The 14,067-nt window shown below is 43.7% G+C and overlaps 1 protein-coding gene across 3 annotated transcripts in view; it reads left to right on the top strand.

Moving 5' to 3' along the window:
* Nucleotides 1-12,921, top strand: part of RHCE (Rh blood group CcEe antigens) — a 37,774-nt gene extending 24,853 nt beyond the window's left edge. For 2 of the 3 annotated variants that reach the window (XM_045545946.1, XM_045545947.1), the window contains exons 8-10: nucleotides 3,244-3,341; nucleotides 7,861-7,934; nucleotides 12,642-12,921. In XM_045545946.1, the coding sequence (XP_045401902.1) occupies nucleotides 3,244-3,341; nucleotides 7,861-7,934; nucleotides 12,642-12,668 (199 nt within the window). In that variant the 3' untranslated portion in view covers nucleotides 12,669-12,921. The remainder of the gene's footprint in view (nucleotides 1-3,243; nucleotides 3,342-7,860; nucleotides 7,935-12,641) is intronic. The other variant, XM_045545948.1, reaches the window with a different exon arrangement.
* The last annotated feature ends 1,146 nt before the right edge of the window (nucleotides 12,922-14,067 follow it).

The raw sequence follows: 14,067 nt of genomic DNA on the forward strand, positions 1-14,067 counted from the left end.
AATGGCTGAAGGTGGTGATGAGGAGCTGGTGGTTTGGAGGCATCACAGAGAAATCATGGAAGGGCTGGGGTCCCTTCCAGTACTTGGGCCCCTTTATGGCTCCAGCGACAGAGACAACCAGAGCCCCAAATTATGGGAATCATGTTGATGGGTAAGACCTCCTTCCTTCAGCTGCTTGTGGTGAGAAGGATTCCATTTGGGGCTGGGGGGGATGATTTGTGTGAAGCAAGGCACCTCAGTAATGGGTTCGTTACCAGCTAGCGATGTGGACACCTCAGTTCTTGTCTGCTCGCGATGGAAGAATGAAAGCAGGAGACGGTTTTGAAGTTGCAAGCAGTAAAGTTTATTAAAGCGAAAGTTCACTCTTAAAGGGGTTAAGAGCGGGCACACGTCCCATTGGACAGTGGCACTGGGGTCTCTGTGTCATCCCTTTTTCTCTTGTCTGGCCTCCCTTCCTGACATTGTCTCTTCTCCTTTTTTTCTTGACTGATGGGAATGTTGTCTCCTTCCTGTTGTCGGGTGGGGCAGTTTTTTACCTTATGTCGTTAGGCCTGGATGTGTTGTGGTGTCTAAAGCCCACTGGGGTGGGGGTGAGGGGCAAACTGCAGTGTCATATTTTGTGACACTTGCAGCTACCCTCATCTTGTTCTTGTTACAGTATGCTCTTTTACTCGGCTTCTCATTTGTTTACATTGTTTGCTTTCATATTTTCTCTGTTCATGTCTCACTTTTCTTATGCTAACATTTTGTGACACTTGTGACTACCCTCATCTTGTAGTGTGTTTCTTTACTCAGTATCTCATTTGTTTACACGGCCCGTTTCGTCCTTTTTTTGCTCATAGTCCCTTTCCTACCTACGCTAACAGGTTCCAGCCATGTGTTTTAATAGCCAGACAACTCCAGGCCAATCCTTCCCTCTCTATGGGCCTCAGAGTCCCCCTCTTTAAAGGGGGAGTTGATCTAGCAGGTTCCCAAACTCAGATGCCTGTAGAAACGAAGCATCAGTTGCTCTTTAGCTCCAGGCCATCATCTCTCTGTGAGGACCCAGCCTCAGTGTCACCAGATCTAATGGCTTTTCAAGAGAAGCTAGAAATCTAGAGTTTTGCATGTACTCTCCCAAGTACTGGCAAAAAATTCAAAATTATTAGTAACACTGTTTGGGCCAAATTCTACTCTCGGGCTGCCATCCTGTAACCTGTGCACCACCTGCCCTTCCAGATCCCCAGTTCTGTGATTCTGTGGTTCTCAACAGCACCGGTATCACCTAGGAGCTTGTTATAGAAATGCAAGTCCTACCCCCAGCCTCACCCCAGACTTACTCAGTTAGAAATCCTGGCAGTCTGTTTTAACAGGCCCTTCAGGTGATTCTTACGTAAGCTCGAATTTCAGAACCACTGGCTTATAGCCAAAAAAAAAAAAAGTCAATCAGTGGTGTGCTGGTAAACGATTAACAACCAGCTCTCCAGGAGAACAAAGCCTTGATATGTAGCATTTGCTAATTTCTATGGTACAACTTGGGTCGTTAGTTTGGCCCTTGATAAATGAATGCCAGATAGACAAATACAGAATCTAAGAAAAGACAGACTGAGAGTTCCATTGTGTGTGAATACAGCAAAATGTATTTATCCATTATTGATGAGTATTTGATAATTTCCAGTTTGGAATATTATGAATATTCTAGTATTGCTCCTATGATCATTCTAGCACTTTTTGAGGGGGGAACATTGGAATGCACGTCTGTTGATTATATGCCTAGAAGTGGAAATTCTTGTAGCACACAGTATTCATGTGATCAGCTTTGGCGGATACTGTTTTGCATAGTAGTCTGTGTCAGTCTAATCACCAGTAGGGTGCAAGAGCTTCCCTTACTCTGTATACTCTCCAACCCTTGGTGTTTTCCTTCTTTTTGATTAACCACTTAATCATCAGATGCATTGTTTTAGTTTTGACTTCCCCAATGACTAATGAGATGGAGCATTTGTCATGTGCTTTTTGAACATTTGAATGTCTTCTCTTATGAAATGTCTATTCAAGTTTTTTTTTTTGCCCATTTTCTATTATGGTGTTCTGTCTTTTTCTTATTGACTTGTAGAAATTCTTTGTATATTCTGTATATGTATATCCTTTGTCAGACATATGTATTATAAAATATCTTCTCCCATTTGGTGGGTTGCCTTTCACTTTCTTAATGGTGTCTTTTGCTAAACAGAAGTTCTTAATTTTAATATAGTCCAATTCATCATTGTCCCCTTTCTGTTTAGTTCTTTTATGTCCTGTTTAAGAATCTTTGCAAGGTCATGCAGATGTCACCCTGTGCTTTCTTCTACAAATCACTTATTATTACATCAATGAGTTGGGCAGTTGGCTCAATTTTTCATTCATTCAACAAACATTTCCCTGAGCTCTGATAACCTGAGTTGTGTTTGGCACTATTTAAGATACACAAAAATGGCAAAGAAGCAGGCCTGGAGCTTGCCGCCTGGGAGGGGCAGGATGGCTGCATGAACAGTGGGCGGGTAATCATTGACACCTGTACTCACTATCCGAGCAGTAGATTGGTCACATTTTTTAACTCTCTTCACTCTCCCCAGATCCCATGAGGTAGGTACTGTCATTATTTCCTTCAGTTTACAATGAGGAATCAGTGAAGAGAGGGAAAATAACCACCAAGGTCACATAGAAGGCAGGGGCCTCCCCACAAAGTTTCAGGCTCTGAGCTTTGCTTTGTCTTTAAAATGGGGACATCAGCTGCCCACTTGTTGGGACAAAACCCAAGAAAGGCTTAAAGACTGGCTCGTTTGATACACCAGTTCGTGGGGCTGCAGTGAAGGGGCTGGCAGGGCCCTGGTAGGGTGGGCAGAGGGGATGGGCCTGCGACCAAGCTGTAACCCACCTTGCCCTGAGAGAAACTGAGGCTTCACCTTTCCTTGCCTGAGGAGGAAACTAGGGGCTCTGAGAGGTTAAGGGACTTGCCCAGGGTTGTGCAGCCAGTAAGCGACAGAGCTGGGTTTTCTGACTCCTTGTCGAGTTCATTATCCATGAGGATGTGGGAACCCCCTTTCCCGACCCCCACCACATGTCTGCGTGGCTTTTGGGGAAAATGACAGGGAACATGCCAGGCGGGGAGATGTTCTCCTCGTGGCCCTTCTTGGCAGCGGCACTACTGACACCAACTGTTCTTTTTGTCCAGGATGACCTCTGCAGCTTGATGCCAAGTGACCACCTCTGCTTTGTCATTTCTAGGACCGGCTACCAGGTGCTGTATTCTGAGGCACTCAGGATGGCCGCGGCGTCTAACGCCTTGTGTCTGGTGTTTAGTCTGGTGTCTGGTTTCCTGACAGGTCAGTGCGAAATCACCCTTCTTCCACCATTGCTCCAGACACCTGCCATGAGGGTGGATGTGTATGTGCCCCTCCCCTTCCCCAGGAACCCACCCCCTCAGCTCCAGCCTAATGATGTAAAGAGCTCAAACCTTGATTTTAAAAAATCAGACTCACACAATTTCAGAATTGGAAAGGCTTTTGGAGGTCACTTGCTGTTGATGTGGACTGTGTGGCCAGGGAAGGAAAGGGACTTCCCTGAGGTCATAAGTAGGGTGAGTAGCAACGTCGCAGCCTCTTAAGCCCAGGGCTGGTGACTGAACTCAATTTTGCACAGAAGGCCCAGGAAACCCTTGTACCCAAAAGTCTATCTTTTATTCCCTGAGGACACCCGTATTCAACAAATATTATTCAATATCTACTATGAACCAGGCACTGGGGACACAGCAGTGAATGAAACAAATTTCCTGACCACTTGGGACTGACATTTTAGTGGGGGAGGGTGTTGACAATAAACAGACATATAAATGTATCGTATGTCAGATGGGGATAGGTACTATGAAGACAAAGCAGGGTAGGGGAACAGTCAGTGTGGGGTGGGGTGTTCCTGTAGAGGGCTGGGCAGGGAAGGCTTATCTGAGAAGTCAGCCTTTAAGCAGAGACTCAAATGAAGAGGAGGGAGACATGCCAGGCATTTATTTGGGGGAAGAGCATCCCATGAAAATAGACAGCAAGTGCAAAGGCCCTGAGGCAGGGGCATGGTTTGTGTGTTTAGGGACCGGCACGGGGACCAGTGTGGCTGATGTGGATGGACTGAGGGGAGAGCCGCAGGGGTCAAGGGAAGAATGTAGCTTGGAGCAGGCCATTATGAGAGCTGGGGAGCCTCTGCAGATCTTTAAACAAAGGAGTGAAGTATGTTTCCACTCCTGCAACATGATGGATCAGCAAACCATCTTGGGGAGGTACTAATTAGCCAGTCTTACTTATATGCCAGGTGAAAAGATGCATTCCATTCAGAGCTGTTCACTTTTATTCTACAAGCAAACATCTTTTATTGGTTAGACATCCATATGTTGTGTCCCTAAGCAGGGGGTAGATGCCAAGTGAGAGACAAAATGGCATAGCAGACACTAATGAGTTGTGTGACATTGGGCATATCACTTTACTCTCTCTCTGGGCCTTGGCTGGCTTCTCTGTGAAATTCTCTTTTGAGAATTATAGACTTTTGGAAACTAAAAATAAATAAATAAGTGAATGCTATATTTGGAAACTAAAAATAATTTTTTTGTTTTTTTTAGACAGAGTCTCACTCTGTTGCGTGGGCTAGAGTGCCGTGGTGTCAGCCTAGCTCACAGCAACCTCAAACTCCTGGGCTTAAGCAATCCTCCTGCCTCAGCCTCCCGAGTAGCTGTGACTACAGGCATGCGCCACCGTGCCCGGCTAATTTTTTCTATATATTTTTAGTTGTCCAGCTAATTTCTTTCTGTTTTTTATGGAGATGGGCTCTTGCTCTTGCTCAGGCTGGTCTCAAACTCCTGACCTCAAGCAGTTCTCCCGCTTTGGTGTCCTGGAGTGCTAGGATTACAGGCGTGAGCCACCATGGCTGTCCGAAAATTTTAAAAAGAACTATAGAATTCTTAAATTCTTAAAACTAAACAGAGGAAAAGACACCCATATTATTCCTTTAAGAGTTAAGACCAGGCCGGGCGCGGTGGCTCACGCCTGTAATCCTAGCACTCTGGGAGGCCGAGGCAGGTGGATCGCTCGAGGTCAGGAGTTCGAGACCAGCCTGAGCAAGACCCCCCATCTCTACTAAAAATAGAAATAAATTATCTGGACAACTAAAAGTATATATAGAAAAAATTAGCCAGGCATGGTGGCACATCCCTGTAGTCCCAGCTACTCGGGAGGCTGAGGCAGTAGGATCGCTTGAGCCCAGGAGTTTGAGGTTGCTGTGAGCTAGGCTGATGCCACGGCACTCACTCTAGCCCGGGCAACAAAGTGAGACTCTGTCTCAAAAAAAAAAAAAAAGAGTTAAGACCAATGAGCTTTCGTTTTTACAAGTTGCTTTTGACTTTAGGGACCTGGTGATTAAAAACAATTTGGACAATGGAAGGGGAAAAAAGTCCTTCAAGCGGCCAAAATAGCACCCAATTGACCCTCTAAAGCCAAACATTCAGCTTGTTAATAGACCTCCCCATTTGGAGCCTGTCTGTACTTATTTATGAAAACAATCCTATCAAGCATAGTTACTCAGTTTCCCAAGTCAGGTAGATTAGAAACAGCAAATTAGAGGTGGGCTAGGTTTCTAGAGGTAAAGTGCACTGGTAGAAGTTAGAAGTGAAAGCAGATAGCCTAACAGAGAAAAAGAAATTCTTAAATCCCTTTTTAAAAAAAAACAAAAGGAAATTTATTTCTCACAGTTCTGGAGGCTAGAAGTTCAAAATCTAGGTGTCAGCAGATGTAGTTGCTCCTGAGGCCTCCCTCCTTGGCTTGCAGGTGACTGCCTATTTTTACTGTGTCTTCTCATGGCCTTTCCTTGGTGCGTGCTGAAATTCTTAAATTCTTTTTTTTGTTTGTTTTGGTTTTTGAGACAAGGTCTTGCTCTGTCATCCTGGGTAGATGCAGTGGCATTATTATAGCTCACTGCAACCTCAAACTCTGGGCTCAAGCGATCCTCCTGCCTCAGCCTCTCGAGTAGCTGGGACTACAGGCATGTGCCACCATGCCCAGCTAATTTTTCTATTTTTGGTAGAGACCAGGTCTCGCTCTTGCTCAGGCTGGTCTTGAACCTGAGCTCAAGTGATCCTCCCCAGCCTCGGCCTCCCAGAGTGCTAGGATTGCAGGTGTGAGCCACCGCATCCAGCCTGATATTCTTAAATTCTTAAAACAAGAACACAAAAAGCTTGAGCTGCTGAGACAATTGGGCCAACAACCTTCAAAAGCTGTGTGCCTTCTCCACATTATATTTATTTTATTTATTTATTTATTTATTTATTTATTTATTTATTTATTTATTTATTTATTTATTTATTTTTGAGACAGAGTCTCGCTCTGTTGCCTGGGCTAGAGTGAGTGCTGTGGCGTCAGCCTAGCTCACAGCAACCTCAAACTCCTGGGCTCAAGCAATCCTACTGCCTCAGCCTCCCGAGTAGCTGGGACTACAGGCATGCGCCACCATCCCTGGCTAATTTTCTCTCTCTCTCTCTCTCTCTATATATATTTTTTTAGTTGGCCAGATAATTTGTTTCTATTTTTAGTAGAGACGGGGTCTCGCTCTTGCTCAGGCTGGTCTCGAACTCCTGACCTCGAGTGATCCACCCGCCTCGGCCTCCCAGAGCGCTAGGATTGCAGGCGTGAGCCACCGCACCCAGCCCTTCTCCACATTATATAGCACGTGTCATAAGTGGACGTTCCTAGTGACGGTTCTGATGTTTTAAAAAGCCTTAAAAATGTTCAGTGTTATCTCATGAGACAAGAAAATATATTTTAGATGGATTTTCATCAGTGATGAGCAAGCATCAGTTATCTGAAAAATTCACACAGGAAATAGAGACCATTTCTGAGTAAGTCTAGCTAAACGAAGTGTGCCGGATGCACCCTGCATGCCAGTATCAGTTAAAGGCATGCACTACAAAAGGAAAATATGGGTTTCACTAAACACACGCCTTCTCTTGTTAATCTTATTATTAATGTGCTGGAACTGATCATCCTTAAATGTACACAGATAAATCTACCAGGAGCATTTCCCTGTTTCACGTGAAAGGTAAACTCTCATTTTATGTATCCAGAGAAATTCAGCCAACTTTGCAAAGTTGGGGGGATACATAGGGTCAAGCTATCTGGGCAGAGGCTGAACAACAAAAAGGAAGAACAGGCACAAAAGCAAGGCAGTGGCGCATGCCTGTAGTCCCAGCTACTCAGGAGGCTGAGCCCAGGAGTCCAAGGTTGCAGTGAGCTATGATCATGCCATTGCACTCCAGCCTGGGTGACAGAACAATACCCTGTCTCTAAAAGAAGAAAAAAATTAATTAAAACTTAAAAATTAGAAAAAAAAAAAAAAGAAAGAAAAAGAAAAACCATAAATTACCTTCCTAACTCCACAAGTGGAATCTTGAGCTGAGGTTGCTGGGAGTTTATTGGAGCCAGAGAAGACAGACCTCTAGGGGCGCCTAATTGGAGTCACGCTCCATGGCAGCTCCTGTGCTTTAAATGGATCAGCTTTGAAGTGGGGCGCCGTCTGACAGGGCCCTTCTATTCTGTCTCAAAAAGGCCATCAGATCCGTGGCTATCTTACACTGCACAGTGTAATCTCATTCTCTTAGAGTTCATTGCTCTGGCCACTTCCTCTAGATATCTATAGAATTAATAATTAAGCTGGTCCCAGAATGACAGTGCTTCAACTTGTCTGTCTCACCATTATTGGAGAAAAAGGATTTCTGTTGAGATAACGATAGTTGACACACGATATTTCGATTAATCTTGAGATAACAAATGCTGTGCTCCAAATGTTTTAATGTTTAATTATGAATTTTAACAGGTTTGCTCCTAAATCTCAAAATATGGAAAGGACCTCATGTAACTAAATATTTTGATGACCAAGCTTTCTGGAAGGTAAGATTTTTCACCTATTAATATGATAGGTTTTGAGTGGATGAACTTACCTGTTATATCTGTCAACTTGGTGTTTATGAAAATAAAACAAAAACAAACAAAAATGAAGTAGGGAGCATGGGGGGAGGAGCAAATCCATGATATGTATGTATGTGCACGTGTGCATGTGTGCACACATGTGCCTGTGTGTGTGCACGTGTGTGTGTGTGTGTGTGTGTGTGTGTGTGTGTGTTGGTGGGGAGCAGGAGGTGGTGAGGGTTACCATTTCTCTGATGCCTCAAGTCACTAAGGGTCAGCGAGGAGAGAGCTGCCACTGGCCACATTTCCCCTCCCCATCTGGAGTCTTCAAAGTGGGCAAATAGTTTGACTGAAGGCAACAGAACCTCAAAGTGCGAGGGCCAGAAGAAACCTCAGGGCCATTGAGTCCAGTGCCTTATTTGACAGATGCTCAGAGTGGAAACATGGCTTGTCCAAGGTCTCACATTGAATGAGTGGCTGAGTGAGTCTAGAACACAGCCCTTGATAAATTACAACTAGTGGACACAAGCAAACTTGTAGTATAGGAGACTGGGGTCACTTAGCAAAGGGACATGGGGCTCAAACAACTCAGCTGCTGTGAGGGTCTGTGTAACATTGTAGTGTTTGTTGTCCTGATTGGGCTAGAAAGGTCAGGGCTCCTTCCCTGTCACCCCGCTGCTCTCCCTTTGACTTACACTCATAAGTCCCAAAGCACGCGTAGAGCATCCTCCAGCCCACGCCGTGGGTAGGCTGGGCAAGCAAGGATCAGTGTTGCCAAGGGAAGTTGGGGCTGACAGAGGTCAGGCTAACGCCTAGCATCATACCTTTGTGAGTGGCAGCGACAAGACCAGGAACTGGGTCTTCTGAGTCCCAGGCCAATCCTTTCCCCACCCAGCATCCAAGATGTTGACCACTGAAGGGACAGAGAGCCAGGTTTATTATGGGCCTGGGCACGTGTGCCTCCAAGGGCCAAGCAGACAGCACCTGCCTCTTTTTTCCCTTCTCCGTTCTCTCCTTTTTTTCCTTTCGCTCTTCCTCTTCCCCTTCAAACAGCTTTATTGAGGTGTAATTGACATACAATGAATTGTACGTATTCAAAGTATGTGATTTGATATGTTTTAACTGTTTGTACATCCATGAGACCATCACCACAATCAAGACAAGGAACATATCCATCATTTCAACCATTCCCTCGTGCCCCTTAGAAATTGTTGCCTCCCACATATACCTGGTCCCATCCCCAGGGTCCCAACCCCTGAACTACTTTCTGTCCCTAAAGATTAGTTTGCATTTTCTATAAGTTTATATAAATGGAATCATACGGGATGTACTCTCTTTTGTCTGGCTTCTTTTACTCAGCCATTTAACTATTCTGAGAATCATCTGTGTTGTTGGATGTAACCCACCTCACCTTGCACCAGCTTCTCTCTACAGCCATTGGTCCTTGGCTTCTCCCAACGGCCAGTCCTTTCCAGTCCCTTGCAAGTATTCTTGCCCCTTAGCAGAATCAAGGTAATCCAGCAAAAGGACTCAGAAAACAGTTTTAATCCATTCATTCATTCCTCAAGTATTTATTGAGCAACTACTATATACCAAGCACTATGATAATCAACCAAGGATACCACAAACAGCTCAACTATTTTAGTTGCAATAAATATCTGCTGAATAAATGAAGGAAATCTGAAGAACCCCATCTAACACTCGCCACTGCAGCAACAGGTGAGAGAGAACAGGAAGAACTGACTCCAGGCAGCACTCTGTAATGCATTATGTAGGCAAGTTCCTGGACTTCTCTCACTGGTAAAGCAAGAACAGTTATCTTCATTCTTCCTCACTGGGTTGTTTTAAAGATCAAGTGAAGTAATAATGTCTGTAACAACATTCTGTAACATGCAAACCACCACGTGAATGTGGAAGGATGAACTAGGGGTTTAGCCAACCGCGAAGGAATGTGTAAGCATAATTGCCGTCATATTGCAAGCCTGCTGTTCCTGATTTTGTGCTAGGTGCGTTTCAGCATTATCTGATTTTATCCTCACAGCACTCTGGCATGAAAGTATCCCGATCTTAAACATGAGGAAGTTGAGGCCTATAGAGATTAAGGAACTTGTCCAAAATGACAGAACTAGTACATGAAACAGGAATTTGAATTGATGTCTATTTGGCTCCAAAGACACCCCATGTATGTATGTCTTGTGTGCAGCTACGGGAGAACAGTTATTCCACCCGGCCCCACCTCCCAGCAATCTTGTGGTTTATTTTCCTGCACCTCAGTACAACCATTTATCCCACAGTGTACCACTTTCAGCTTGTGTTTGAAAGCCAAACATCCATTAAAGAGGAGAGGATGCAAACTTGCAAAGCTGATAAATCCAGGGGTGATTTTTTTGGTACCATCTGAGACATTTTAGATATGATTGAATACCCTTATTGCATTTCATAGAACTGACTGCTAGGGTTGGAAGGGACGTTGAAGCCAGCTCAGCCATTCCTTCACTGGTTGCCCAGACTATGCCTGGCACTCCAAGGGAGTGGGCAGCCATCACACCCCAAGGGCACCCATTTCATCCTTGGATGGTTTATTAAAATGCACTCGTTGGCTAATTCATTCCGCTAAATGTATTACCTAATCTGTGACAGACATTGTGTGATGTGCTGGGGAGACAAATCTAAATAAAGCATGGTTCTGGGATTCAAAGAGCCAGATGTACTAATCTCCCAACTCCCCGTAGTTTACAGTGATCCTCACCCAGATACTGACTTACAAAAATTCAGTTTATAACACAATTTTTCACGCATCTTGTGCCTTCACTAGAAAAAATAAACTGCTCCCTTCAATTCTTTATTTCATTTTAATAAACCATGGATTTTATTTCATGCTTTGCAAAGCATGAGAACTCACTGACATCCACTTTTAAAAATTAATTCCACAATTAACGTTTCTGAAGTCAAGTGAGGAATTTTGTAGGGGAGTGTCTCAGGGGCAAGGCCCTGTTCTGAGTATTGCAGGGAGGACAGATAAACCAGGTGGTTTAATGACTTATTTAGGAGGACTGGATCTTTACGTGTGCACAGCTCTATCTATTAAGTACTAAAGTAACCCTGGCAGTAGCTGGTAGAAGATTTAGAGAGGGGAGAGGAACTCCCTGTGGGGTCGGGGAGGTCCGGGAGAATGGAACTTGGCATTGTGCTGGATTTGGCTGAGCAGCTGTTTAAGTACAAGGCATCTAAGCAAGGGGAAGACTGTGAGCAAGAACAGAGGAAAGGTAAGGCAACCGGCTCGGCCACAGGTCTGTGAAAAGGCTGAATGGTGGCTAGAGCCACTTGAATTTCATCCTACAGGCAATGAAAGCTCCCAAAGGTTTAGGTGGGGGAAACAATGCAATAAAATCAAAGTTTTAGACTTTAGGATTAAGTGCATAGGATGGATCCTAAAATCACTGCAATCTGCAGAAGATCATCCATTGGCTTCCAAACGAGTATCTGCAGTTTATTTTTAAAATGATTTTATTGCCAAGAAATATAAAACACCACTAATGTTTTGGTACAAAAACACAACAAAATGTGTTCAGAGTTCCCCTTGCTGCTTTATGTAGACAAAGTTTTAAAAACCTAGCCTTGTCACACTGGTATCACCCCTGCCTCTGATTTAAAATAAATGTTCTAGATACACAGTAGGAGTCCAACAAATGCTTGCTCAACTGAAATAAGGAAAGCCAGCTTTTAAAGTAAAGTAGGAAAACAGATCAGGAGCTGCCAACTGACTCCTCCAGTCTTAGTGAGGCCCAGTGAAAAAGAGCATCGTTCTGGGAGCGAGATCTGAATTCTGGTCCTACCTCACCCACTAGCAGGCTGGTGCTCTCGGGCAGGTCACTTGACTTCTCTGGGCTCAGTTTCTTCATCTATAAGATGAGATCAAATCCCACGTTCTAAGAGTATGTGCTCTGGAATGAGACAGATCTGGTTCTATCACTGCCAGCTCTGTGACCTCGTAGAGCTTCAGTCTCCCCATCTCTGAAATGGAGATAACAGTGACTCTCTCGCTGGGTTGATGTGAGCGTTTACAAGAAATAACGTGTGTGAAATGTTAGCACATTGACTGATCTGTAGAAAACACCCTATAAGCGTTAGCTACCCTGATTTCCGGTTCCAGAATTCTGTGGTCTGAGGTTACTTAACATGCAATCATGTTTTATGGCAGGCTGTAATATGGCACAACCAAGGAACTCAGGAAATAGCTTGCTGAAGTGAACACCCAGAGAAGACCTAAGAACTCTCTTCAAATACTTAAAAAGACTGGCATGTAGAAGAAAAATATTTTGTTTCTATGCTTCTCCAAAGAATTTAATTAGCCTCAAGGGGTGATGCGGTACAAATTTCTAACAATGTTAACTGTCTGCCAAATGGAATGAGCTACTTCATATTGCAGTAGTGAGTCCCCTGTCAGGGGAAGCATTAAAACAAAAGCCAGAGGACTATATGTCAATGATCCATGTAAAGAGCAACATGAAATAAGATCTATCTAAAAGTTCTTCCAATTTAGATTTTATGAAAGAACCTCTACGTTCTTTGTGATGAGACATTAAGGTTGACATGTTTTAAGAGATCAAGCCAGAATCAGTATGTACACAAATTTTAGAGGAGTATAAGGGTTCATCTGCAATAAAAATGTTTTCTTTGCTTTTACAGTTTCCTCATTTGGCTGTTGGATTTTAAGCAAAAGCATCCAAGAAAAACAAAGCCTATTCAAAAACAAGACAACTTTCTTTCACTGTTGCCCACCTTTGTTTGGATCCGACTAACACTCACTACAGCAAAGTCTCCTTAGATGCAATGAAACAAAGCTGGAGATAGATTTGATATAAAAAATAGAGGACTAAAAACTTGTTTAAGAGGTAGTTCAATAATAGTTTTCAGTAAATATGTCTGCTTTCATTAAAGTGATGGTATCAGTATTTTCTTGGTTGTAGACACAAAGTTTTGGTTCAATTTTATTGACAATTCTTAGCTTCTTTCTAATGCTTAATAAAATGTGCTGCCCAGTCAACTCTTGTTTACATGGACTGAGCATATAACACAAAAGAGGAAAATGAAGAACTCACTTATATTCAGTCCTTGCAGACTTAATGCTTTTATTCCAGTAGTTTTACAAGGTAGTCAGCATTCCCTGTGCATATTCCGAGTTGCACTGCAGGGAAAGAGGTTGTAGTCAGTTGTGGGGTGGGGAACACACTGACACAGGGTTAAAAAACTAGTTCTTGGATCTTAAGGAAATCATTGAAATTTCCATGGTCTGGGTTCCCTCGTGTAAAAACAGAGGGTAGATCAACCTCTAAGATCTCATCCAGTTTTTGCATTGTATAGATCTATGTAAAAAAAAAATCATGAGTGATTTCACATGGATGCCAGCAATACAGTCATTCCTTTGAGTAGCATCTTTATCACCAGGCAATATTCAAAACATACAGATTGGCAGATAATGATGACTGACATGGAAAAGAATTCCACACATTTAAATCACACAAGATGTATTTTGTGTTTAACGAAGGGCTAACTGTAGCATGTTTTATGAAAGGCGTTTCAAGCTGTAGTTCTGAAGAATATGTATCCCACTTTGCCAAGCTGGGGAGCCTGAGGGGACAAGAGAGTTCCAAAGAGGAACAGACCATGAGAGTTAGTTCCTAGTAGCTAATGTTTGTAATTATGTTGACCGTGCTGATGAATTGTGAGCTTAGTGGTTCAGCACACAGATAAAATGAAACATGGAATTCAAAGGACAACAAAGAAATGGTCAAGAGACTAGTGTCCAGCTCCTGTCCTTTTCTTCTTTCCTTCAACGGTGGGTGTGGAGGGACTGTCAGTGTCCCACCAGAACCACATGTCATGGCTCCAATCAGTTACATCCCCTTGCCCCCTGAATCAGCAGCACGATGGAAGAACTTCCCACAGGAGGGACATGAGGAGCCTGGTGGCTGGACAATGGGGCTTCTCTGTTCTAACACGCCCTCTCACCCCTTGGGAGGCCCTCAAAAGCTACTTAATGCTAAATGTTTACAGAATGTGTAGTAAAACCATAGACACCAAACACCAAGTATAGTGAGAAAGAATTTTGACC

Source organism: Lemur catta, chromosome 3 (assembly GCF_020740605.2).
Source record: "Lemur catta isolate mLemCat1 chromosome 3, mLemCat1.pri, whole genome shotgun sequence".
Classification (NCBI taxonomy): domain Eukaryota; kingdom Metazoa; phylum Chordata; class Mammalia; order Primates; family Lemuridae; genus Lemur; species Lemur catta.